The sequence below is a fragment of the Rhinoderma darwinii genome, chromosome 11, assembly GCF_050947455.1.
Source record: "Rhinoderma darwinii isolate aRhiDar2 chromosome 11, aRhiDar2.hap1, whole genome shotgun sequence".
Taxonomy (NCBI): Eukaryota; Metazoa; Chordata; class Amphibia; order Anura; family Rhinodermatidae; genus Rhinoderma; species Rhinoderma darwinii.
This window is the reverse complement of record NC_134697.1, coordinates 7,730,515-7,757,705: the sequence shown is the minus strand read 5'-3', so window position 1 is coordinate 7,757,705 and position 27,191 is coordinate 7,730,515. Positions and strand designations below refer to the sequence as shown.

Below are 27,191 nucleotides of genomic sequence, written 5' to 3'. Positions count from 1 at the left end.
CTGCTCTTACAATAGAGAGTTCCACAGTGTGACTGCTCTTACAGTAGAGAGTTCCATAGTGGCACTGCTCTTACAGTAGAGGTTCCATAGTGTGACTGCTCTTACAGTAGAGGCTCCATAGTGTGACTGCTCTTACAGTAGAGGGTCCATAGTGTGACTGCTCTTACAGTAGAGGTTCCATAGTGTGACTGCTCTTACAGTAGAGGGTTCCATAGTGTCACTGCTCTTACAGTAGAGTTCCATAGTGTGACTGCTCTTACAGTAGAGGTTCCATAGTGTGACTGCTCTTACAGTAAAGGTTCCATAGTGTGACTGCTCTTACTGTAGAGAGTTCCATAGTGTGACTGCTCTTACAGTAGAGGGTCCATAGTGTGACTGCTCTTACAGTAGAAGTTCCATAGTGTGACTGCTCTTACAGTAGAGGCTCCATAGTGTGACTGCTCTTACAGTAGAGGGTCCATAGTGTGACCGCTCTTACAGAAGAGATTCCATAGTGTGACTGCTCTTACAGTAGAGGTTCCATAGTGGGACTGCTCTTACAGTAGAGTTCCATAGTGTGACTGCTCTTACAGTAGAGGGTCCATAGTGTGACTGCTCTTACAGTAGAGGATCCATAGTGTGACTGCTCTTACAGTAGAGAATCCATAGTGTGACTGCTCTTACAGTAGAGGTTCCATAGTGTGACTGCTCTTACAGTAGAGTTCCATAGTGTGACTGCTCTTACAGTAGAGGTTCCATAGTGTGACTGCTCTTACTGTAGAGAGTTCCATTGTGTGACTGCTCTTACAGTTGAGGCTCCATAGTGTGACTGCTCTTACAGTAGAGGTTCCATCGTGTGACTGCTCTTACAGTAGAGAGTTCCATAGTGTCACTGTTCTTACAGTAGAGTTCCACAGTGTGACTGCTCTAACAGTAGAGGTTCCATAGTGTGACCGCTCTTACTCTTACAGTAGAGAGTTCCATAGTGTCACTGCTCTTACAGTAGAGGTTCCATAGTGTGACTGCTCTTACAGTAGAGGTTCCATAGTGTGACTGCGCTTACAGTTGAGGTTCCATAGTGTGACTGCTCTTAGAGTAGAGAGTTCCATAGTGTGACTGCTCTTACAGTAGAGGTTCCATAGTGTCATTGCTTAGAGTTCCATAGTGTGACTGCTCTTACAATAGAGAGTTCCACAGTGTGACTGCTCTTACAGTAGAGGTTCCATAGTGTGACCGCTCTTACTCTTACAGTAGAGAGTTCCATAGTGTCACTGCTCTTACAGTAGAGAGTTCCACAGTGTGACTGCTCTTACAGTAGAGGTTCCATAGTGTGACTGCTCTTACAGTTGAGGTTCCATAGTGTGACTGCTCTTACAGTAGAGAGTTCCATAGTGGCACTGCTCTTACAGTAGAGGTTCCATAGTGTGACTGCTCTTACAGTAGAGAGTTCCATAGTGTGACTGCTCTTACAGTAGAGGCTCCATAGTGTGACTGCTCTTACAGTAGAGGGTCCATAGTGTGACTGCTCTTACAGTAGAGGTTCCATAGTGTGACTGCTCTTACAGTAGAGGGTTCCATAGTGTCACTGCTCTTACAGTAGAGTTCCATAGTGTGACTGCTCTTACAGTAGAGGTTCCATAGTGTGACTGCTCTTACAGTAAAGGTTCCATAGTGTGACTGCTCTTACTGTAGAGAGTTCCATAGTGTGACTGCTCTTACAGTAGAGGGTCCATAGTGTGACTGCTCTTACAGTAGAGGTTCCATAGTGTGACTGCTCTTACAGTAGAGGTTCCATAGTGTGACCGCTCTTACAGTAAAGGCTCCATAGTGTGACTGCTCTTACAGTAGAGGTTCCATAGTGTTACTGCTCTTACAGTAGAGGCTCCATAGTGTGACTGCTCTTACAGTAGAGGTTCCATAGTGTGACTGCTCTTACAGTAGAGGGTTCTATAGTGTGACTGCTCTTACAGTAGAGAGTTCCATAGTGTGACTGCTCCAACAGTAGAGAGTTCCATATTGTGACTGCTCTTACAGTAAAGGCTCCATAGTGTGACTGCTCTTACAGTAGAGGTTCCATAGTCTTACTGCTCTTACAGTAGAGGCGCCATAGTGTGACTGCTCTTACAGTAGAGGTCTCATAGTGTGACTGCTCTTACAGTAGAGTTCCACAGTGTGACTGCTCTTACAGTAGAGAGTTCCATAGTGTGACTGCTCTTACAGTAGAGGCTCCATAGTGTGACTGCTCTTACAGTAGAGGCTCCATAGTGTGAATGCTCTTACAGTAGAGGGTTCCATAGTGTGACTGCTCTTACAGTATTGAGTTCTATAGTGTGACTGCTCTTATAGTAGAGTTCCATAGTGTGACTGCTCTTACAGTAGAGTTCCATAGTGTGACTGCTCTTACAGTAGAGAATTCCATAGTGTGACTGCTCTTACAGTAGAGTTCCATAGTGTGACTGCTCTTACTGTAGAGAGTTCCATAGTGTGACTGCTCTTACAGTAGAGGGTCCATTGTGTGACTGCTCTTACAGTAGAGGTTCAATAGTGTGACTGCTCTTACAGTAGAGGTTCCATAGTGTGACCGCTCTTACAGTAGAGAGTTCCATAGTGTGACTGCTCTTACAGTTGAGGTTCTATAGTGTGACTGCTCTTACAGTAGAGAGTTCCATAGTGTGACTGCTCTTACAGTAGAGAGTTCCATAGTGTGACTGCTCTTACAGTAGAGAGTTCCATAGTGTGACTGCTCTTACAGTTGAGTTCCATAGTATGACTGCTCTTACAGTAGAGTTCCATAGTGTGACTGCTCTTACAGTAGAGGCTCCATAGTGTGACTGCTCTTACAGTAGAGGCTCCATAGTGTGACTGCTCTTACAGTAGAGGGTTCCATAGTGTGACTGCTCTTACAGTAGAGGGTTCCATAGTGTGACTGCTCTTACAGTAGAGGGTTCCATAGTGTGACTGCTCTTACAGTATTGAGTTCTATAGTGTGACTGCTCTTACAGTAGAGTTCCATAGTGTGACTGCTCTTACAGTAAAGGTTCCATAGTGTGACTGCTCTTACTGTAGAGAGTTCCATAGTGTGACTGCTCTTACAGTAGAGGGTCCATAGTGTGACTGCTCTTACAGTAGAAGTTCCATAGTGTGACTGCTCTTACAGTAGAGGGTCCATAGTGTGACCGCTCTTACAGAAGAGATTCCATAGTGTGACTGCTCTTACAGTAGAGGGTCCATAGTGTGACTGCTCTTACAGTAGAGGATCCATAGTGTGACTGCTCTTACAGTAGAGAGTTCCATAGTGTGGCTGCTCTTACAGTAGAGAGTTCCATAGTTTGACTGCTCTTACAGTAGAGGGTCCATAGTGTGACTGCTCTTACAGTAGAGGTTCAATAGTGTGACTGCTCTTACAGTAGAGGTTCCATAGTGTGACCGCTCTTACAGTAGAGAGTTCCATAGTGTGACTGCTCTTACAGTTGAGGTTCTATAGTGTGACTGCTCTTACAGTAGAGAGTTCCATAGTGTGACTGCTCCTACAGTAGAGAGTTCCATAGTGTGACTGCTCTTACAGTAAAGGCTCCATAGTGTGACAGCACTTACAGTAGAGGCTCCATAGTGTTACTGCTCTTACAGTAGAGGCTCCATAGTGTGACTGCTCTTACAGTAGAGGTTCCATAGTGTGACTGTTCTTACAGTAGAGTTCCACAGTGTGATTGCTCTTACAGTAGAGAGTTCCATAGTGTGACTGCTCTTACAGTAGAGGCTCCATAGTGTGACTGCTCTTACAGTAGAGGCTCTATAGTGTGACTGCTCTTACAGTAGAGGGTTCCATAGTGTGACTGCTCTTACAGTATTGAGTTCTATAGTGTGACTGCTCTTACAGTAGAGTTCCATAGTGTGACTGCTCTTACAGTAGAGAGTTCCATAGTGTGACTGCTCTTACAGTAGAGAGTTCCATAGTGTGACTGCTCTTACAGTTGAGTTCCATAGTATGACTGCTCTTAAAGTAGAGAGTTCCATAGTGTGACTGCTCTTACAGTAGAGAGTTCCATAGTGTGACTGCTCTTACAGTAGAGAGTTCCATAGTGTGACTTCTCTTACAGTAGAGAGTTCCATAGTGTGACTGCTCTTACATTAGAGGTTCCATAGTGTGACTGCTCTTACAGTAGAGAGTTCCATAGTGTGACTGCTCTTACAGTAGAGGTTCCATAGTGTGACTTCTCTTACAGTAGAGGTTCTATAGTGTGACCGCTCTTACAGTAGGGGCTTCATAATGTGACTGCTCTTACAGTAGAGGCTCCATAGTGTGACTGCTCTTACAGTAGAGAGATCCATAGTGTGACTGCTATTACAGTAGAGGGTCCATAGTGTGACTGCTCTTACAGTAGAGAGTTCCATAGTGTGACTGCTCTTACTGTAGAGGTTCCATAGTGTGACTGCTCTTACAGTAGAGGTTCCATAGTGTGACTGCTCTTACAGTAGAGGTTTCATAGTGTGACTTCTCTTACAGTAGAGAGTTCTATAGTGTGACTGCTCTTACAGTAGAGGTTCCATAGTGTTACTGCTCTTACAGTAAAGGCTCCATAGTGTGACTGCTCTTACAGTAGAGGTTCCATAGTGTGACTGCTCTTACAGTAGAGGTTTTATAGTGTGACTGCTCTTACAGTAGAGTTCCATAGTGTGACTGCTCTTACAGTAGAGGCTCCATAGTGGGACTGCTCTTACTGTAGAGTTCCATAGTGTGACTGCTCTTAAAGTAGAGAGTTCGATAGTGTGACTGCTCTTACAGTAGAGAGTTCCATAGTGTGACTGCTCTTACAGTAGAGAGTTCCATAGTGTGACTGCTCTTACAGTAGAGAGTTCTATAGTGTGACTGCTCTAACAGTAGAGTTCCATAGTGTGACTGCTCTTACAGTAGAGGTTCCATAGTGTGACTGCTCTTACAGTAGAGAGTTCCATAGTGTGACCGCTCTTACAGAAGAGGTTCCATAGTGTGACTGCTCTTACAGTAGAGGTTCCATAGTGGGACTGGTCTTACAGTAGAGTTCCATAGTGTGACTGCTCTTACAGTAGAGGGTCCATAGTGTGACTGCTCTTACAGTAGAGGATCCATAGTGTGACTGCTCTTACAGTAGAGAATCCATAGTGTGACTGCTCTTACAGTAGAGGTTCCATAGTGTGACTGCTCTTACAGTAGAGTTCCATAGTGTGACTGCTCTTACAGTAGAGGTTCCATAGTGTGACTGCTCTTACTGTAGAGAGTTCCATTGTGTGACTGCTCTTACAGTAGAGGCTCCATAGTGTGACTGCTCTTACAGTAGAGGTTCCATCGTGTGACTGCTCTTACAGTAGAGAGTTCCATAGTGTCACTGTTCTTACCGTAGAGTTCCACAGTGTGACTGCTCTAACAGTAGAGGTTCCATAGTGTGACCGCTCTTACTCTTACAGTAGAGAGTTCCATAGTGTCACTGCTCTTACAGTAGAGAGTTCCACAGTGTGACTGCTCTTACAGTAGAGGTTCCATAGTGTGACTGCTCTTACAGTTGAGGTTCCATAGTGTGACTGCTCTTACAGTAGAGAGTTCCATAGTGGCACTGCTCTTACAGTAGAGGTTCCATAGTGTGACTGCTCTTACAGTAGAGAGTTCCATAGTGTGACTGCTCTTACAGTAGAGGCTCCATAGTGTGACTGCTCTTACAGTAGAGGGTCCATAGTGTGACTGCTCTTACAGTAGAGGTTCCATAGTGTGACTGCTCTTACAGTAGAGGGTTCCATAGTGTCACTGCTCTTACAGTAGAGTTCCATAGTGTGACTGCTCTTACAGTAGAGGTTCCATAGTGTGACTGCTCTTACAGTAAAGGTTCCATAGTGTGACTGATCTTACTGTAGAGAGTTCCATAGTGTAACTGCTCTTACAGTAGAGGGTCCATAGTGTGACTGTTCTTACAGTAGAGGTTCCATAGTGTTACTGCTCTTACAGTAGAGGTTCCATAGTGTGACCGCTCTTACAGTAAAGGCTCCATAGTGTGACTGCTCTTACAGTAGAGGTTCCATAGTGTTACTGCTCTTACAGTAGAGTTCCATAGTGTGACTGCTCCTACAGTAGAGAGTTCCATAGTGTGACTGCTCTTACAGTAAAGGCTCCATAGTGTGACTGCTCTTACAGTAGAGGTTCCATAGTCTTACTGCTCTTACAGAAGAGGCGCCATAGTGTGACTGCTCTTACAGTAGAGGTCTCATAGTGTGACTGCTCTTACAGTAGAGTTCCACAGTGTGACTGCTCTTACAGTAGAGAGTTCCATAGTGTGACTGCTCTTACAGTAGAGGCTCCATAGTGTGACCGCTCTTACAGTAGAGTTCCATAGTGTGACTGCTCTTACAGTAGAGGTTCCATAGTGTGACTGCTCTTACAGTAAAGGTTCCATAGTGTGACTGCTCTTACTGTAGAGAGTTCCATAGTGTAACTGCTCTTACAGTAGAGGGTCCATAGTGTGACTGCTCTTACAGTAGAGGTTCCATAGTGTGACTGCTCTTACAGTAGAGGTTCCATAGTGTGACCGCTCTTACAGTAAAGGCTCCATAGTGTGACTGCTCTTACAGTAGAGGTTCCATAGTGTTACTGCTCTTACAGTAGAGGCTCCATAGTGTGACTGCTCTTACAGTAGAGGTTCCATAGTGTGACTGCTCTTACAGTAGAGGGTTATATAGTGTGACTGCTCTTACAGTAGAGAGTTCCATAGTGTGACTGCACCTACAGTAGAGAGTTCCATAGTGTGACTGCTCTTACAGTAAAGGCTCCATAGTGTGACTGCTCTTACAGTAGAGGTTCCATAGTCTTACTGCTCTTACAGTAGAGGCGCCATAGTGTGACTGCTCTTACAGTAGAGGTCTCATAGTGTGACTGCTCTTACAGTAGAGTTCCACAGTGTGACTGCTCTTACAGTAGAGAGTTCCATAGTGTGACTGCTCTTACAGTAGAGGCTCCATAGTGTGACCGCTCTTACAGTAGAGTTCCATAGTGTGACTGCTCTTACAGTAGAGGTTCCATAGTGTGACTGCTCTTACAGTAAAGGTTCCATAGTGTGACTGCTCTTACTGTAGAGAGTTCCATAGTGTAACTGCTCTTACAGTAGAGGGTCCATAGTGTGACTGCTCTTACAGTAGAGGTTCCATAGTGTGACTGCTCTTACAGTAAAGGCTCCATAGTGTGACTGCTCTTACAGTAGAGGTTCCATAGTGTTACTGCTCTTACAGTAGAGGCTCCATAGTGTGACTGCTCTTACAGTAGAGGTTCCATAGTGTGACTGCTCTTACAGTAGAGGGTTATATAGTGTGACTGCTCTTACAGTAGAGAGTTCCATAGTGTGACTGCTCCTACAGTAGAGAGTTCCATAGTGTGACTGCTCTTACAGTAAAGGCTCCATAGTGTGACTGCTCTTACAGTAGAGGTTCCATAGTCTTACTGCTCTTACAGTAGAGGCGCCATAGTGTGACTGCTCTTACAGTAGAGGTCTCATAGTGTGACTGCTCTTACAGTAGAGTTCCACAGTGTGACTGCTCTTACAGTAGAGAGTTCCATAGTGTGACTGCTCTTACAGTAGAGGCTCCATAGTGTGACTGCTCTTACAGTAGAGGCTCCATAGTGTGACTGCTCTTACAGTAGAGGGTTCCATCGTGTGACTGCTCTTACAGTATTGAGTTCTATAGTGTGACTGCTCTTATAGTAGAGTTCCATAGTGTGACTGCTCTTACAGTAGAGAGTTCCATAGTGTGACTGCTCTTACAGTAGAGAGTTCCATAGTGTGACTGCTCTTACAGTTGAGTTCCATAGTATGACTGCTCTTAAAGTAGAGAGTTCCATAGTGTGACTGCTCTTACAGTAGAGCGTTCCATAGTGTGACTGCTCTTACAGTAGAGAGTTCCATAGTGTGACTGCTCTTACAGTAGAGAGTTCCATAGTGTGACTGCTCTTACATTAGAGGTTCCATAGTGTGACTGCTCTTACAGTAGAGGTTACATAGTGTGACTGCTCTTACAGTAGAGAGTTCCATAGTGTGACTGCTCTTACAGTAGAGGCTCCATAGTGTGACCGCTCTTACAGTAGAGGTTCCATAGTGTGACTGCTCTTACAGTAGAGGTTCTATAGTGTGACCGATCTTACAGTAGAGGCTTCATAATGTGACTGCTCTTACAGTAGAGGCTCCATAGTGTGACTGCTCTTACAGTAGAGAGATCCATAGTGTGACTGCTATTACAGTAGAGGATCCATAGTGTGACTGCTCTTACAGTAGAGAGTTCCATAGTGTGACTGCTCTTACAGTAGAGGTTCCATAGTGTGACTGCTCTTACAGTAGAGGTTCCATAGTGTGACTGCTCTTACAGTAGAGGTTTCATAGTGTGACTTCTCTTACAATAGAGAGTTCTATAGTGTGACTGCTCTTACAGTAGAGGTTCCATAGTGTTACTGCTCTTACAGTAGAGGTTCCATAGTGTGACTGCTCTTACAGTAGAGGTTTCATAGTGTTACTGCTCTTACAGTAGAGGTTCCATAGTGTGACTGCTCTTACAGTAGAGGTTTTATAGTGTGACTGCTCTTACAGTAGAGGTTCCATAGTGTGACTGCTCTTACAGTAGAGTTCCATAGTGTGACTGCTCTTACAGTAGAGGCTCCATAGTGGGACTGCTCTTACAGTAGAGTTCCATAGTGTGACTGCTCTTAAAGTAGAGAGTTCCATAGTGTGACTGGTCTTACAGTAGAGAGTTCCATAGTGTGACTGATCTTACAGTAGAGAGTTCCATAGTGTGACTGCTCTTACAGTAGATAGTTCTATAGTGTGACTGCTCTAACAGTAGAGTTCCATAGTGTGACTGCTCTTACAGTAGAGGTTCCATAGTGTGACTGCTCTTACAGTCGAGGTTCCATTGTGTGACTGCTCTTACATTAGAGAGTTCCATAGTGTGACCGCTCTTACAGAAGAGGTTCCATAGTGTGACTGCTCTTACAGTAGAGTTCTATAGTGTGACTGCTCTTACAGTAGAGTTCCATAGTCTGACTGCTCTTACATTTGAGGTTCCATAGTGTGACCGCTCTTACAGTAGAGGTTCCATAGTGTGACTGCTCTTACAGTAGAGGTTCCATAGTGTGACTGCTCTTACAGTAGAGTTCTATAGTGTGACTGCTCTTACAGTAGAGAGTTCCATAGTGTGACTGCTCTTACAGTAGAGTTCCATAGTCTGACTGCTCTTACATTTGAGGTTCCATAGTGTGACTGCTCTTACAGTAGAGAGTTCCATAGTGTGACCGCTCTTACAGTAGAGGTACCATAGTGTGACTGCTCTTACAGTAGAGGTTCTATAGTGTGACCGCTCTTACAGTAGAGGCTTCATAGTGTTACTGCTCTTACAGTAGAGGCTCCATAGTGTGACTGCTCTTACAGTAGAGAGATCCATAGTGTGACAACTATTTCAGTAGAGGGTCCATAGTGTTACTGCTCTTACAGTAGAGGTTCCATAGTGTGACTGCTCTTATAGTAGAGTTCCATAGTGTGACTGCTCTTACAGTAGAGAGTTCCATAGTGTGACTGCTCTTACAGTAGAGAGTTCCATAGTGTGACTGCTCTTACAGTTGAGTTCCATAGTATGACTGCTCTTAAAGTAGAGAGTTCCATAGTGTGACTGCTCTTACAGTAGAGCGTTCCATAGTGTGACTGCTCTTACAGTAGAGAGTTCCATAGTGTGACTGCTCTTACAGTAGAGAGTTCCATAGTGTGACTGCTCTTACATTAGAGGTTCCATAGTGTGACTGCTCTTACAGTAGAGGTTACATAGTGTGACTGCTCTTACAGTAGAGAGTTCCATAGTGTGACTGCTCTTACAGTAGAGGCTCCATAGTGTGACCGCTCTTACAGTAGAGGTTCCATAGTGTGACTGCTCTTACAGTAGAGGTTCTATAGTGTGACCGATCTTACAGTAGAGGCTTCATAATGTGACTGCTCTTACAGTAGAGGCTCCATAGTGTGACTGCTCTTACAGTAGAGAGATCCATAGTGTGACTGCTATTACAGTAGAGGGTCCATAGTGTGACTGCTCTTACAGTAGAGAGTTCCATAGTGTGACTGCTCTTACTGTAGAGGTTCCATAGTGTGACTGCTCTTACAGTAGAGGTTCCATAGTGTGACTGCTCTTACAGTAGAGGTTTCATAGTGTGACTTCTCTTACAATAGAGAGATCTATAGTGTGACTGCTCTTACAGTAGAGGTTCCATAGTGTTACTGCTCTTACAGTAGAGGTTCCATAGTGTGACTGCTCTTACAGTAGAGGTTTTATAGTGTTACTGCTCTTACAGTAGAGGTTCCATAGTGTGACTGCTCTTACAGTAGAGGTTTTATAGTGTGACTGCTCTTACAGTAGAGGTTCCATAGTGTGACTGCTCTTACAGTAGAGTTCCATAGTGTGACTGCTCTTACAGTAGAGGCTCCATAGTGGGACTGCTCTTACAGTAGAGTTCCATAGTGTGACTGCTCTTAAAGTAGAGAGTTCCATAGTGTGACTGCTCTTACAGTAGAGAGTTCCATAGTATGACTGATCTTACAGTAGAGAGTTCCATAGTGTGACTGCTCTTACAGTAGAGTTCCATTGTGTGACTGCTCTTACATTAGAGAGTTCCATAGTGTGACCGCTCTCACAGAAGAGGTTCCATAGTGTGACTGCTCTTACAGTAGAGTTCTATAGTGTGACTGCTCTTACAGTAGAGTTCCATAGTCTGACTGCTCTTACATTTGAGGTTCCATAGTGTGACCGCTCTTACAGTAGAGGTTCCATAGTGTGACTGCTCTTACAGTAGAGTTCTATAGTGTGACAGCTCTTACAGTAGAGAGTTCCATAGTGTGACTGCTCTTACAGTAGAGTTCCATAGTCTGACTGCTCTTACATTTGAGGTTCCATAGTGTGACTGCTCTTACAGTAGAGAGTTCCATAGTGTGACCGCTCTTACAGTAGAGGTACCATAGTGTGACTGCTCTTACAGTAGAGGTTCTATAGTGTGACCGCTCTTACAGTAGAGGCTTCATAGTGTTACTGCTCTTACAGTAGAGGCTCCATAGTGTGACTGCTCTTACAGTAGAGAGATCCATAGTGTGACAACTATTTCAGTAGAGGGTCCATAGTGTGACTGCTCTTACAGTAGAGGTTTCATAGTGTGACTTCTCTTACAATAGAGAGTTCTATAGTGTGACTGCTCTTACAGTAGAGGTTCCATAGTGTTACTGCTCTTACAGTAGAGGTTCCATAGTGTGACTGCTCTTACAGTAGAGGTTTCATAGTGTTACTGCTCTTACAGTAGAGGTTCCATAGTGTGACTGCTCTTACAGTAGAGGTTTTATAGTGTGACTGCTCTTACAGTAGAGGTTCCATAGTGTGACTGCTCTTACAGTAGAGTTCCATAGTGTGACTGCTCTTACAGTAGAGGCTCCATAGTGGGACTGCTCTTACAGTAGAGTTCCATAGTGTGACTGCTCTTAAAGTAGAGAGTTCCATAGTGTGACTGCTCTTACAGTAGAGAGTTCCATAGTATGACTGATCTTACAGTAGAGAGTTCCATAGTGTGACTGCTCTTACAGTAGATAGTTCTATAGTGTGACTGCTCTAACAGTAGAGTTCCATAGTGTGACTGCTCTTACAGTAGAGGTTCCATAGTGTGACTGCTCTTACAGTCGAGGTTCCATTGTGTGACTGCTCTTACATTAGAGAGTTCCATAGTGTGACCGCTCTCACAGAAGAGGTTCCATAGTGTGACTGCTCTTACAGTAGAGTTCTATAGTGTGACTGCTCTTACAGTAGAGTTCCATAGTCTGACTGCTCTTACATTTGAGGTTCCATAGTGTGACCGCTCTTACAGTAGAGGTTCCATAGTGTGACTGCTCTTACAGTAGAGGTTCCATAGTGTGACTGCTCTTACAGTAGAGTTCTATAGTGTGACTGCTCTTACAGTAGAGAGTTCCATAGTGTGACTGCTCTTACAGTAGAGTTCCATAGTCTGACTGCTCTTACATTTGAGGTTCCATAGTGTGACTGCTCTTACAGTAGAGAGTTCCATAGTGTGACCGCTCTTACAGTAGAGGTACCATAGTGTGACTGCTCTTACAGTAGAGGTTCTATAGTGTGACCGCTCTTACAGTAGAGGCTTCATAGTGTTACTGCTCTTACAGTAGAGGCTCCATAGTGTGACTGCTCTTACAGTAGAGAGATCCATAGTGTGACAACTATTTCAGTAGAGGGTCCATAGTGTTACTGCTCTTACAGTAGAGGTTCCATAGTGTGACTGCTCTTACAGTAGAGAGTTCCATAGTGTGACTGCTATTACAATAGAGGGTCCATAGTGTTACTGCTCTTACAGTAGAGGTTCCATAGTGTGACCGCTCTTACAGTTGAAGTTCTATAGTGTGACTGCTCTTACAGTAGAGGTTCCATAGTGTGACTGCTCTTACAGTAGAGTTCCATAGTGTGACTGCTCTTACAGTAGAGTTCCATAGTGTGACAGCTCTTACAGTAGAGGTTTTATAGTGTGACTGCTCTTACAGTTGAGGGTCTATAGTGTGACTGCTCTTACAGTAGAGAGTTCCATAGTGTGACTGCTCCTACAGTAGAGAGTTCCATAGTGTGACTGCTCTTACAGTAAAGGCTCCATAGTGTGACTGCTCTTACAGTAGAGGTTCCATAGTGTGACTGCTCTTACAGTAGAGTTCCACAGTGTGACTGCTCTTACAGTAGAGAGTTCCATAGTGTGCGTGCTCTTACAGTAGAGGCTCCATAGTGTGACTGCTCTTACAGTAGAGGCTCCATAGTGTGACTGCTCTTACAGTAGAGGCTCCATAGTGTGACTGCTCTTACAGTAGAGGGTTCCATAGTGTGACTGCTCTTACAGTAGACGGTTCCATAGTGTGACTGCTCTTACAGTATTGAGTTCTATAGTGTGACTACTCTTACAGTAGAGTTCCATAGTGTGACTGCTCTTACAGTAGAGTTCCATAGTGTGACTGCTCTTACAGTAGAGGCTCCATAGTGTGACTGCTCTTACAGTAGAGGCTCCATAGTGTGACTGCTCTTACAATAGAGGTTCTATAGTGTGACTGCTCTTACAGTAGAGAGTTCCATAGTGTGACTGCTCTTACAGTAGAGAGTTCTATAGTGTGACTGCTCTTACAGTAGAGAGGTCCATAGTGTGACTGATCTTACAGTAGAGGCTCCATAGTGTGACTGCTCTTACAGTAGAGGGTTCCATAGTGTGACCGCTCTTACAGTAGAGGTTCCATAGTGTGACTGCTCTTACAGTAGAGGTTCTATAGTGTGACCGATCTTACAGTAGAGGCTTCATAATGTGACTGCTCTTACAGTAGAGGCTCCATAGTGTGACTGCTCTTACAGTAGAGAGATCCATAGTGTGACTGCTATTACAGTAGAGGGTCCATAGTGTGACTGCTCTTACAGTAGAGAGTTCCATAGTGTGACTGCTCTTACTGTAGAGGTTCCATAGTGTGACTGCTCTTACAGTAGAGGTTCCATAGTGTGACTGCTCTTACAGTAGAGGTTTCATAGTGTGACTTCTCTTACAATAGAGAGTTCTATAGTGTGACTGCTCTTACAGTAGAGGTTCCATAGTGTTACTGCTCTTACAGTAGAGGTTCCATAGTGTGACTGCTCTTACAGTAGAGGTTTCATAGTGTTACTGCTCTTACAGTAGAGGTTCCATAGTGTGACTGCTCTTACAGTAGAGGTTTTATAGTGTGACTGCTCTTACAGTAGAGGTTCCATAGTGTGACTGCTCTTACAGTAGAGTTCCATAGTGTGACTGCTCTTACAGTAGAGGCTCCATAGTGGGACTGCTCTTACAGTAGAGTTCCATAGTGTGACTGCTCTTAAAGTAGAGAGTTCCATAGTGTGACTGCTCTTACAGTAGAGAGTTCCATAGTATGACTGATCTTACAGTAGAGAGTTCCATAGTGTGACTGCTCTTACAGTAGATAGTTCTATAGTGTGACTGCTCTAACAGTAGAGTTCCATAGTGTGACTGCTCTTACAGTAGAGGTTCCATAGTGTGACTGCTCTTACAGTCGAGGTTCCATTGTGTGACTGCTCTTACATTAGAGAGTTCCATAGTGTGACCGCTCTCACAGAAGAGGTTCCATAGTGTGACTGCTCTTACAGTAGAGTTCTATAGTGTGACTGCTCTTACAGTAGAGTTCCATAGTCTGACTGCTCTTACATTTGAGGTTCCATAGTGTGACCGCTCTTACAGTAGAGGTTCCATAGTGTGACTGCTCTTACAGTAGAGGTTCCATAGTGTGACTGCTCTTACAGTAGAGTTCTATAGTGTGACAGCTCTTACAGTAGAGAGTTCCATAGTGTGACTGCTCTTACAGTAGAGTTCCATAGTCTGACTGCTCTTACATTTGAGGTTCCATAGTGTGACTGCTCTTACAGTAGAGAGTTCCATAGTGTGACCGCTCTTACAGTAGAGGTACCATAGTGTGACTGCTCTTACAGTAGAGGTTCTATAGTGTGACCGCTCTTACAGTAGAGGCTTCATAGTGTTACTGCTCTTACAGTAGAGGCTCCATAGTGTGACTGCTCTTACAGTAGAGAGATCCATAGTGTGACAACTATTTCAGTAGAGGGTCCATAGTGTGACTGCTCTTACAGTAGAGGTTTCATAGTGTGACTTCTCTTACAATAGAGAGTTCTATAGTGTGACTGCTCTTACAGTAGAGGTTCCATAGTGTTACTGCTCTTACAGTAGAGGTTCCATAGTGTGACTGCTCTTACAGTAGAGGTTTCATAGTGTTACTGCTCTTACAGTAGAGGTTCCATAGTGTGACTGCTCTTACAGTAGAGGTTCCATAGTGTGACTGCTCTTACAGTAGAGTTCCATAGTGTGACTGCTCTTACAGTAGAGGCTCCATAGTGGGACTGCTCTTACAGTAGAGTTCCATAGTGTGACTGCTCTTAAAGTAGAGAGTTCCATAGTGTGACTGCTCTTACAGTAGAGAGTTCCATAGTATGACTGATCTTACAGTAGAGAGTTCCATAGTGTGACTGCTCTTACAGTAGATAGTTCTATAGTGTGACTGCTCTAACAGTAGAGTTCCATAGTGTGACTGCTCTTACAGTAGAGGTTCCATAGTGTGACTGCTCTTACAGTCGAGGTTCCATTGTGTGACTGCTCTTACATTAGAGAGTTCCATAGTGTGACCGCTCTCACAGAAGAGGTTCCATAGTGTGACTGCTCTTACAGTAGAGTTCTATAGTGTGACTGCTCTTACAGTAGAGTTCCATAGTCTGACTGCTCTTACATTTGAGGTTCCATAGTGTGACCGCTCTTACAGTAGAGGTTCCATAGTGTGACTGCTCTTACAGTAGAGGTTCCATAGTGTGACTGCTCTTACAGTAGAGTTCTATAGTGTGACTGCTCTTACAGTAGAGAGTTCCATAGTGTGACTGCTCTTACAGTAGAGTTCCATAGTCTGACTGCTCTTACATTTGAGGTTCCATAGTGTGACTGCTCTTACAGTAGAGAGTTCCATAGTGTGACCGCTCTTACAGTAGAGGTACCATAGTGTGACTGCTCTTACAGTAGAGGTTCTATAGTGTGACCGCTCTTACAGTAGAGGCTTCATAGTGTTACTGCTCTTACAGTAGAGGCTCCATAGTGTGACTGCTCTTACAGTAGAGAGATCCATAGTGTGACAACTATTTCAGTAGAGGGTCCATAGTGTTACTGCTCTTACAGTAGAGGTTCCATAGTGTGACTGCTCTTACAGTAGAGAGTTCCATAGTGTGACTGCTATTACAATAGAGGGTCCATAGTGTTACTGCTCTTACAGCAGAGGTTCCATAGTGTGACCGCTCTTACAGTTGAAGTTCTATAGTGTGACTGCTCTTACAGTAGAGGTTCCATAGTGTGACTGCTCTTACAGTAGAGTTCCATAGTGTGACTGCTCTTACAGTAGAGTTCCATAGTGTGACTGCTCTTACAGTAGAGGTTCCATAGTGTGACAGCTCTTACAGTAGAGGTTTTATAGTGTGACTGCTCTTACAGTTGAGGGTCTATAGTGTGACTGCTCTTACAGTAGAGAGTTCCATAGTGTGACTGCTCCTACAGTAGAGAGTTCCATAGTGTGACTGCTCTTACAGTAAAGGCTCCATAGTGTGACTGCTCTTACAGTAGAGGTTCCATAGTGTGACTGCTCTTACAGTAGAGTTCCACAGTGTGACTGCTCTTACAGTAGAGAGTTCCATAGTGTGCGTGCTCTTACAGTAGAGGCTCCATAGTGTGACTGCTCTTACAGTAGAGGCTCCATAGTGTGACTGCTCTTACAGTAGAGGCTCCATAGTGTGACTGCTCTTACAGTAGAGGGTTCCATAGTGTGACTGCTCTTACAGTAGACGGTTCCATAGTGTGACTGCTCTTACAGTATTGAGTTCTATAGTGTGACTACTCTTACAGTAGAGTTCCATAGTGTGACTGCTCTTACAGTAGAGTTCCATAGTGTGACTGCTCTTACAGTAGAGTTCCACAGTGTGACTGCTCTTACAGTAGAGAGTTCCATAGTGTGCGTGCTCTTACAGTAGAGGCTCCATAGTGTGACTGCTCTTACAGTAGAGGCTCCATAGTGTGACTGCTCTTACAGTAGAGGCTCCATAGTGTGACTGCTCTTACAGTAGAGGGTTCCATAGTGTGACTGCTCTTACAGTAGACGGTTCCATAGTGTGACTGCTCTTACAGTATTGAGTTCTATAGTGTGACTACTCTTACAGTAGAGTTCCATAGTGTGACTGCTCTTACAGTAGAGGCTCCATAGTGTGACTGCTCTTACAGTAGAGGCTCCATAGTGTGACTGCTCTTACAATAGAGGTTCTATAGTGTGACTGCTCTTACAGTAGAGAGTTCCATAGTGTGACTGCTCTTACAGTAGAGAGTTCTATAGTGTGACTGCTCTTACAGTAGAGAGGTCCATAGTGTGACTGATCTTACAGTAGAGGCTCCATAGTGTGACTGCTCTTACAGTAGAGGGTTCCATAGTGTGACTGCTCTTACAGTATTGAGTTCTATAGTGTGACTGCTCTTACAGTAGAGGTTCCATAGTGTGACTGCTCTTACAGTAGAGTTCCATAGTGTGACTGCTCTTACAGTAGAGTTCCATAGTGTGACTGCTCTTACAGTAGAGGTTCCATAGTGTGACAGCTCTTACAGTAGAGGCTCCATAGTGTGACTGCTCTTACAGTAGAGGGTTCCATAGTGTGACTGCTCTTACAGTAGACGGTTCCATAGTGTGACTGCTCTTACAGTATTGAGTTCTATAGTGTGACTACTCTTACAGTAGAGTTCCATAGTGTGACTGCTCTTACAGTAGAGTTCCATAGTGTGACTGCTCTTACAGTAGAGGCTCCATAGTGTGACTGCTCTTACAGTAGAGGTTCCATAGTGTGACTGCTCTTACAGTAGAGGTTCCATAGTGTGACTGCTCTTACAGTAGAGGCTCCATAGTGTGACTGCTCTTACAGTAGAGGCTCCATAGTGTGACTGCTCTTACAATAGAGGTTCTATAGTGTGACTGCTCTTACAGTAGAGAGTTCCATAGTGTGACTGCTCTTACAGTAGAGAGTTCTATAGTGTGACTGATCTTACAGTAGAGGTTCCATAGTGTGACTGATCTTACAGTAGAGGCTCCATAGTGTGACTGCTCTTACAGTAGAGGGTTCCATAGTGTGACTGCTCTTACAGTAGAGAGTTCCATAGTGTGACTGATCTTACAGTAGAGGTTCCATAGTGTGACTGCTCTTACAGTATTGAGTTCTATAGTGTGACTGCTCTTCAAGTAGAGGTTCCATAGTGTGACTGCTCTTACAGTAGAGTTCCATAGTGTGACTGCTCTTACAGTAGAGTTCCATAGTGTGACTGCTCTTACAGTAGAGGTTCCATAGTGTGACAGCTCTTACAGTAGAGATTTTATAGTGTGACTTCTCTTACAGTAGAGGTTCCATAGTGTGACTGATCTTACAGTAGAGGCTCCATAGTGTGACTGCTCTTACAGTAGAGGGTTCCATAGTGTGACTGCTCTTACAGTAGAGAGTTCCATAGTGTGACTGCTCTTACATTAGAGGTTCCATAGTGTGACCGCTCTTACAGTAGAGGCTCCATAGTGTGACTGATCTTACAGTAGAGGTTCCATAGTGTGACTGCTCTTACAGTAGAGGTTCCATAGTGTGACTGCTCTTACAGTAGAGTTCCATAGTGTGACTGCTCTTACAGTAGAGGTTCCATAGTGTGATCGCTCTTACAGTAGAGGTTCCATAGTGTGACTGCTCTTACAGTAGAGGCTCCATAGTGTGACTGGTCTTACTGTAGAGGTTCCATAGTGTGACTGCTCTTACAGTAGAGGTTCCATAGTGTGACTGTTCTTACAGTAGAGGCTCCATAGTGTGACTGCTCTTACAGTAGAGGTTCCATAGTGTGACTGTTCTTACAGTAGAGGCTCCATAGTGTGACTGCTCTTACAGTAGAAAGTTCTATAGTGTCACTGCACTTACAGTAAAGAATCCCCTTCTATGTTGATGTAGAAAACTGATTTATCTACACATAGTGGTCGCCCGCTTGTTAGGCCATGTTCAGACGTGACAGACTTTTTCAGCTGAAAATGTTGATGCAGATTCTTTGCGAATTTGTAGCAACATTTGCATATTTGACAGGTAATTCAGACGTTGCAGATATCACAGCGGACTTGCCACAGATTTCAGTTTTTGCATTGCAGAGGCTGAAATCCGCAGTGAAATTCTGCTGCTTCTCTGCAACATAAAGAGCTGCTGCGGAGGGAAAATTCTGCACCGCAGCCTGATATTCTGCAGTTATTTTCCGCAATGTCTGAACTAAGTTTCCTAAAAATGTATAGAAAGAAATCATAGAAAGAAATTTAAAAAAACGGCTGCTGCAGAATTCCACTGCGGACTGTCCATAGTTTCTAAACTGTATAACCCTAATTTTTATATTCTTTCTTGGTACTTCAGTCCATTTATTACTTTTGTTGACCGGTCAAATTGAGGCTAAATTGTCGAAAAATAAAGGCAAAATTTTGCAGTAATCACGTCCGTCAGTAAACTGCTATTTGACCGCACCATGTGAATAGACCCTGAGGCATGATGGAACATTGATTGCAAAAACGATTCGTAACATCCGATACCGGTTATCCGCCATTCCACTGTCTCCAGTCCCTTCCCGGGACTCAGTGATGTCACACGTGACCAATGAAGGAACAGAATCTTATAAGAGATTTATATACTTTATTTATAAAGGATTATATACAAGTATCCTCCTATCTCTGCCCCCATGTGGTGAGAAAGGTCACCAGAGTGATTGGCGATTACTCCCCCCGACAGAATAAGAACCTATCCACAAGTAACGGATCAAAGGCGAACTATCATTCAATAAAAAATCTTCTCTTAATATAATTTATACAGAATACATATAGGAATTATAATTGCTGATCGGAAACATAATCTGACCGAATGGCACTCAATTATTCTTGGTGTTCTTTTGTTATTATACATGGAAGAGGTTTAGTCGCCGACCAGAAACTCTCCACTGACAACACAGACGACAAGAACTTCTGGCACCGAATCAAAGAAAAATGTTTCAAGGTTTGTGCATAACTTTTGAATGATACATTGACTAGGCGATACGTTGAATCGTTTGCAAGGATTGAAATACCACACCTACCATTAAAAAAAGAATGATAGTTCCCCTTTAAGCACCTTTATTTACACAATTTAACCGATGGCAACTTTAAAAAATATTCAAAGAGCATTTACCCCTGAAATAAAAAAATAAACATAAAAATACCTGCAAATATTAACCCCTGACATCGTCCTCTTTTTGGGTAAAATTTGTGGTAAAATTTGGGTGGCAGTCAACATAGCTGCCACTTGGGTTTGTCATTCAACTATCCCGGACTGTAGGGGCAGCAGTTGTACCTGAGTCTATGTGACTGAGGGGGCCCAAATGCCCGTGTGACACATAAGATGGCACCAGTATTATTCATGGCACAAGTAGGGGGGGGGGGGTCCTCTTACAGATTTTGATTTGGGACCAAGGGGCTTCAATTAACGCCTCTGCCAGACTCCTAAATCCACAGCAGCTATAGTGATGCATGGCTCTGTAGATATGCCATTGAGGACTCATTGAAATATAGAGAAGAACCCCTGCACTAGTGGCACTAGTAATGTAAAAAGCCGCAATAGTGGCAAAAATGGTTGTCACCTAGATTTTCCAGAATTTGTAGCAACAAAAGAGGATGACTTAAAGGAATTGTAAAGAAAAGGCAAAAAAAAATTTGCTTTTTTTTCTTGGAGCAGCACCACTCTCGACCATAGGTTGTGTCTGGTATTGCAACTCATCCCCATTCAAGTAAATGGGGCAAAGCTGTAATACCACTCCCAACCAATGGACAAGAGTGGCGCTGTGTCTGGAAAAAAAAATCCTATACAACTATTTTGGGGACTTATGATTACCATTTTTTTATTATTATTTTAGGGGAAAATGCTCTGTAAACCCGTTCACCGTTAAAAGACAGGTGATATTTTTGCGAGTCCTCTCGATCAGCGAAAGGGTTAAAGCATGCAAATTTCTGGCGTATGTCAATTCGTTGATCATGTACAAACACAAGTGAGTTTAAAAGAGGGTATGTGTGTCCCATAAAGTTTGTAGCCTTTACACAGAGTGAAGACGCTTCCTCCTGATCGGGTTTAAAGCTAAAAACCTCAGATTTATTCCGATTTTGGGAGCAGTCCGATTCCAGGTGGGCTTCCTTCTTTTTTTCTTGGCCTCCTTTCTCCGTCTTCCTTCCTTCACACATTGACATAGGTCGGGTTTTCGTTTGTGCTTTGATTTTCAGCAACCATTGAAATACTTCCTGGGAGGAACGGAAAAAAAGCATTAAAAATGTATTTAATTTTAGTTGTTTTTTTTCAAAAAGTTGCAAGACAGCAATAAACATTTTCATATCTTAAAACTCCCGGCACTGTAAACAGACACGAGGAAGGACCACAAGGAGGTGACACCAAGGACCACACGGAGAGAAATGCTTAGATAACAGGGGAGAGGCTTCCATTCAACAAATTATTACCTCTCTTCCTGCAATTTTTTCTATTTCAGATACTGACAGAAACTTTGTTCGTGGTTATGTTGAACTTGCGATAGAGGTGACCATATAATGTCTTCATATTGTCCTTACAGAGTATTAATGGGTTAAGGGGTTCTCCACTTTGGACAATTCCTACTTGTTAGAAGGGCCCTTCACGCTAAGCAGATCACAAAATGTACCCCTGCTGGGACCCACAGCGATCATCTGTAATCTGCGGATAAAACTGGCAGTAAGTGTTCAATTTCCCTGCAGCGCCACCACAGGAGAAATGAAGTATTACACAGGGTCCATTCATATCAATGTGTTGTCTGTGTAATACAGGACAGGACAGGTCCTCCAGAGAGAGAGACGCTCTACAGTATGTAGCCGCTCTCCACCTTTACCAAGAGAACTTATATGAAGATTGGTTGTATAAACTGGACAAACGTTTAAAAGCCTTGTTCACACAGTGCAGATTTGATGCAGATCTTGCATGCATTTTTAACCCCCTTCCCGACATTTGACCTAGGGTTATGTCATAGCCGGGAAGGGGCAGTATGGAGCGAGCTCGCGGGCTGTTACAGCTAACACCTCACTGCAATGGCCGGGATAGGAGTTGTCGAAGCCGTAATCTGGCATCTAAGTTGTTAGATAGAGGATGGCCCCCAGGTCTGCCATCTTTGTGTTCCTATAAAGCTCTGTCAGGGCTTAAAAGGAGCTGATAGAAAACACAATATACTGCAGTATTACAGCGTATTGTGCAAGCGACCCAACGATTGATAGTTCAATTCTCTAGGGAGACTAATAAATAAAGTAAAAACAAAAAGTTCAATAAAGTTTTTTATATATAAAAAAAAACAATATTTTCCTCAAAAGTAATGTAAAAAAAATAAGAACAAACACCAATAAATCCGAACTGCTATTGTTTGGTCATCTTGTCTCCCTCAAAAAAAAAAAAAAAATAATAAAAAGTGATCGAAAAGTTGCATGTACTCCAAAATGGAATAATATCTTAAGCCACCTTGCCAAAAAACAAGCCCTCACATCACTCAATCCACGGAAAAAGAAAAAGAAAATGGCTCTTAGAACATGGCAAAACACTTTTTATAAGTAATAAAACCTAAATAAAAATATAGAAATTTGGAATCGTATTGACCCGCAGAACATGAATGTTAACAAAAAAGTAAAACGTAAAAACAAAACCCAAAAACAATGGAGGAAATGCTTTTTTTTTTTTTTTCTCATTGCACCACACAAATATTTTTTTCTAGCTTCCCGGTACATTATATGCTGCAATAAAGGGTGACATGGAAACTACAACTCGTCATGTCAAAAACACGGCTATATCGATGGAAAAATAAAACAGTTATTGTTTTTGGTAAGTGGGGGAGGAAAAAAATGAGAAACCAAAAAATAGCTGCAGCGGCAAGGGGTTAAGTCAAAACTAGAATTGGAACCAGACAAGGAGACTTTTTAAAAAAAATATATTTCTTCAATTTAGGTTCCGTTCCTGGTTTTTCCACTCCTTCGGGAATTATGCTGTTTCGGTCAGTCCCCATAGACATTGAACGGAGCGGCAGGCGCATGCTCGAGCGCTGCTCTATTCTAGCTCCTCCTCACTGCCCGGAGCGCCATGAGGAGTAACAGGAGGATTGGGCCCCCAGAACAGCCTGCGGATAATGAAGAGCAGATTGTATGGAGTGGCTCTAACACTGCTATTTCCGCAGCTCCCATAGAGTTGTATGAAGCGACCACATTCCTGCTTGACCGCCACTTCATGCAAACGCCCATAATTATAATCTCTATCTGCATTTGAGAATCTAGAATATTTGATAATCCGGCACGTGAGGAATCCGGTTGATGATGAATGAAGGGAATTTAAAAATGAAGGAGGATTTTAGATGCCTTGAAGCTTTTTTGTAAATGCCAAGCGATCCCTCATTTTTTTTAGCTTTGTATTATTTGTCTTCTTCGTTCTGATGGAGGAGGTGGACGCTTTCTGCTAACCACATGAATTCTCTTCTTTTCTGTCCGATGCTGCGTTAGTACACGGAGCAGTTACACTACACTGAGGTATAGGTTGCTCTGTTGATGACACGAGTGCTTGGCATGGTCGTCGTTCCCCTCCGCGCTCCTACTCTTGGTTTATAGCCAGATACAGCCTCTGTGAGATAATTGCTCTACCCTTTCCACTCTATATTAATTATCCGGGATGTGGAACAGGATCTGCGCTACTTGAGTTTTGGATTCAGAATTCGCTGCAGATACTTTACATACTGAGTGTTTCAATGAGCATAAAACCAGGAGATTATCACAGTGGGGGCTTTGGCTTACTTGTAGACAATTGTAAAAAATTCTCATTCTTTGCTAACTGCTAATATATGTTTGGCCGTGAAATGTTTTCTTAAATTGTGCTGTCAAGAGTAAGATAGAGATGGATAATGATAGAGATGGATAATGATAGAGATAGAGAGGGAGAGGGAAAAAAGGAAGGAAAATTAAAGGAAGGAAGGAAAAGGGAAGGGAGGAAAAGAGAAGGAAGGAAAAAGGGACGGAAAATTAAAGGAAGGAAGGAAAAGGGAAGGAAGGAAAAGGGAAGGAAGGAAAACTGAAGGAAGGAAAAGGGAAGGAAAATGAAAGGAAGGATGGAAGGAAAAGGGAAGGAAGGAAGGAAAAGGGAAGGAAGGAAAATTAAAGGAAGGAAAAGGGAAGGAAGGAAAATTAGAGGAAGGAAGGAAAAGGGAAGGAAGGAAAATTAAAGGAATGAAGGAAAAGGGAAGGAAGGAAAATTAAAGGAATTAACAGGAAAGGAAGAATGGAATATGAGGGGAAAGGAAGGAAGGAAAGGAAGGAAAGGAGGGAAGGAAGGAAGGAAGGAAGGAAGGAAGGAAAGGCGGGAAGGAAAGGTGGGAACGAAGAAAAGGAGGGAAGGCAGGAAAGAAGGTATTGGATTGATTGATAAACATTAGAAAATAGAAGATGATTAATAGAAATGGGTGATGCAGAGTGATAAAAGGAAACAAAATAATTGATAGCAGCAGGTCATGACACTGAAAAGAGGTGGAGGAGGACGAGTGGCTTTCTGTTGACTGGCCCTACTATGTGTGTTCTCCCTTGCACAAAAAAATCTGGTATATGACAGTAATGTCCATTCTTTGATTGCTCAGTCATCTGCTGTTCACACTATGAAAGGCGAAAGGGCCAATCCTGACTTTCTATATGACCCTGTGAAATCACAACTTGAATCAAGAGAAGTAGGGGTGCTGACATTTTCTAATATAAGGTATAAATCCAGTCCTCTCTTCCATGTTGCTGAACTTTAGGACTGTTCAGTCTATAAATAAACAATCCTCCTAGCGCCAGGCAGCTGCTGCCAAGGCCAGTAGGATCAAAGTAAGAATCAAAAATGGTTTAGATGCACATGATCAAACTATGGAATATTTTGTACAGTTTTGGAATCCACATAAGAATAGGGCAGAGCTACTACACCAGTCAAAGCCTAGGGGGGGGGGGGTCACAGTTTTTTGGAGAAAAAAAATAGCCTTTTTTGTAATCCTGGATAATCTGTTTAAGCATAAAAAAAAAGAGCATTAACTAAACTACTTCTAGAAAAGGGAAATTTTTGAAGTTGGCACAGAAAATAATTATTTTACTGTAAGAGCAGTCACACTATGGGACTCAGAGACCATCAAGTAAATGGCTGAATGTCATCTAGGGCTCATTCACATGGTCATGTACGGTCTGTTTTGTAACCAAAGCACACACAGGAACGAAGCTTACAATAGCTCCTATTGATTTTAAATAAATTGTGATTGGCTCTCCGCTGCCATGAATGGCATCAGTCATCATCCGTTTGAATGATGGGCATCTGATTTTAGACGTACAGAAGAGTCTAGAATACAATGTTTTATGGTGTATCACAAAAAAATATATACATTTTTGATTCTTATTTTTCCATTAAAGTCAAAATGACTGTTCTGTGACTTTAGAACATCTCTTATATGGACATATCCTTACAGATGTAGCAGAGCTGAGCTAAGTAAATGCATCTGTGTTACATCTACGACCTGCCTCCAAATCAGAATACAACAATTTTTGTTGGACCAAAACATGACTCGACTGTTCAATCAACTGCAGTCCCTAAGGATCTATGTCAGGACGTCCAATCTTCTTAAACGCTTACCCTTCGGCACGCTAGAAGTTTACGGGTGTCGGGATCAATGTAACCAAACACAAGGATGCAGAAGCGATCTGCAGGCGCTAAGATATATGCAAACACTGAATTTTTGAAATATTTTGAATTGGATCATTGCTGTATTTACTATAGATATACATATGAGGATCTTAGCACATCTGCCACAACAAGGTGACCTCACTCCGATGGGATCCTACACAAAGAACCTGAAGGAACTGATCATATAACTGATACTTCTACCTCTTCTCACACAGGTGCATGGATTCGGTTTAGTTTAAGTGGTAGTTTAGTTAGTTTTCCTCCTGCCCGGCACTTTAAGTCTTGCTTTTGTAGTCTATTTTACTTGCGGTTCCATTAAGATGTTCTTTAATCTCAGCCTCATAAAATTCCTACAGAATACGTCTTACATTTGCATTTGGCTGTTTCAGCTGCTGTCCGTGGTGCTGATCCTTTAATTTCTTGCTGAAAAGGCTTAAAAGGGTTTAAACGTGCACTGCGGAGAACATTTGAACTTTGAAACGGTGAGAATATTGCATTTGTTATCAATCCACAGCGTTAGCATTGTCAAATATGTAGATATCTTAAAGGGAAACTAGCAAAAAGAATATAGATTTTTTGGCACTAGTCGTATCATGAGACAAGGACAGTAAATGTCTTCAAGGCAAGTGTATAGGACAGAGAAAAATCAAAAGTAATAATTGGAAACAAGTGGGCTTAATACTGTGTCTTGATAGGTACTTAACACTGCGTTCAAAAATGGAGAAGGGGGGGTCATCATTTACAAGTCATATTTGTTCAGATGTCACAGCCTCATGGTTTGAAGGTTTAAAGTGACGGCCCGCATACAGATCCTGAGCTATAGCTTGTATTATACTCCAGAGCTGAACTCACTATTCTGCTGGTGAAGTCACAGAGTACATACATTACATTACTTATCCTGTACTGATCCTGGGTTACATCCTGTATTATATACTCCAGAGCTGCACTCACTATTCTGCTGGTGCAGTCACTGTATACATACATTATATTACTTATCCTGTACTGATCCTGAGTTACATCCTGTATTATACTCCAGAGCTGCACTCACTATTCTGCGGGTGGAGTCACTGTGTACATAAATTACATTACTTATCCTGTACTGATCCTGAGTTACATCCTGTATTATACTCCAGAGCTGCACTCACTATTCTGCTGGTGGAGTCACTGTGTACATACATTACATTACATATCCTGTACTGATCCTGAGTTATATCCTCTATTATACTCCAGAGCTGCACTCACTATTCTGCTGGTGGAGTCACTGTGTACATACATTACTTATCCTGTACTGATCCTGAGTTACATCCTGTATTATACTCCAGAGCTGCACTCACTATTCTGCAGGTGGAGTCACTGTGTACATACATTACATTACTTATCCTGTACTGATTGTGAGTTACATCCTGTATTATACTCCAGAGCTGGTCTCACTATTCTGCTGGTGGAGTCACTGTGTACATACATTACTTATCCTGTACTGATCCTGAGTTATATCCTGTATTATACTCCAGAGCTGCACTCACTATTCTGCAGGTGGAGTCACTGTGTACATACATTACATTACTTATCCTGTACTGATCCTGAGTTATATCCTGTATTATACTCCAGAGCTGCACTCACTATTCTGCTGGTGGAGTCACTGTGTACATACATTATATTACTTATCCTGTACTGATCCTGAGTTATATCCTGTATTATACTCCAGAGCTGCGCTCACTATTCTGCTGGTGGAGTCACTGTGTACATACATTACTTATCCTGTACTGATCCTGAGTTACATCCTGTATTATGCTCCAGAGCTGCACTCACTATTC

At 42.9% G+C, this 27,191-nt stretch overlaps 1 protein-coding gene across 3 annotated transcripts in view; it reads right to left on the bottom strand.

Moving 5' to 3' along the window:
* Nucleotides 1-19,285: 19,285 nt before the first annotated feature.
* Nucleotides 19,286-27,191, bottom strand: part of SORCS1 (sortilin related VPS10 domain containing receptor 1) — a 536,576-nt gene continuing 528,670 nt past the window's right edge. The window contains exon 27 of one of the 3 annotated variants that reach the window (XM_075842830.1): nt 19,286-20,933. In XM_075842830.1, the coding sequence (XP_075698945.1) occupies nt 20,869-20,933 (65 nt within the window). In that variant the 3' untranslated portion in view covers nt 19,286-20,868. The remainder of the gene's footprint in view (nt 20,934-27,191) is intronic. The other 2 variants (XM_075842831.1, XM_075842832.1) reach the window with 2 other exon arrangements.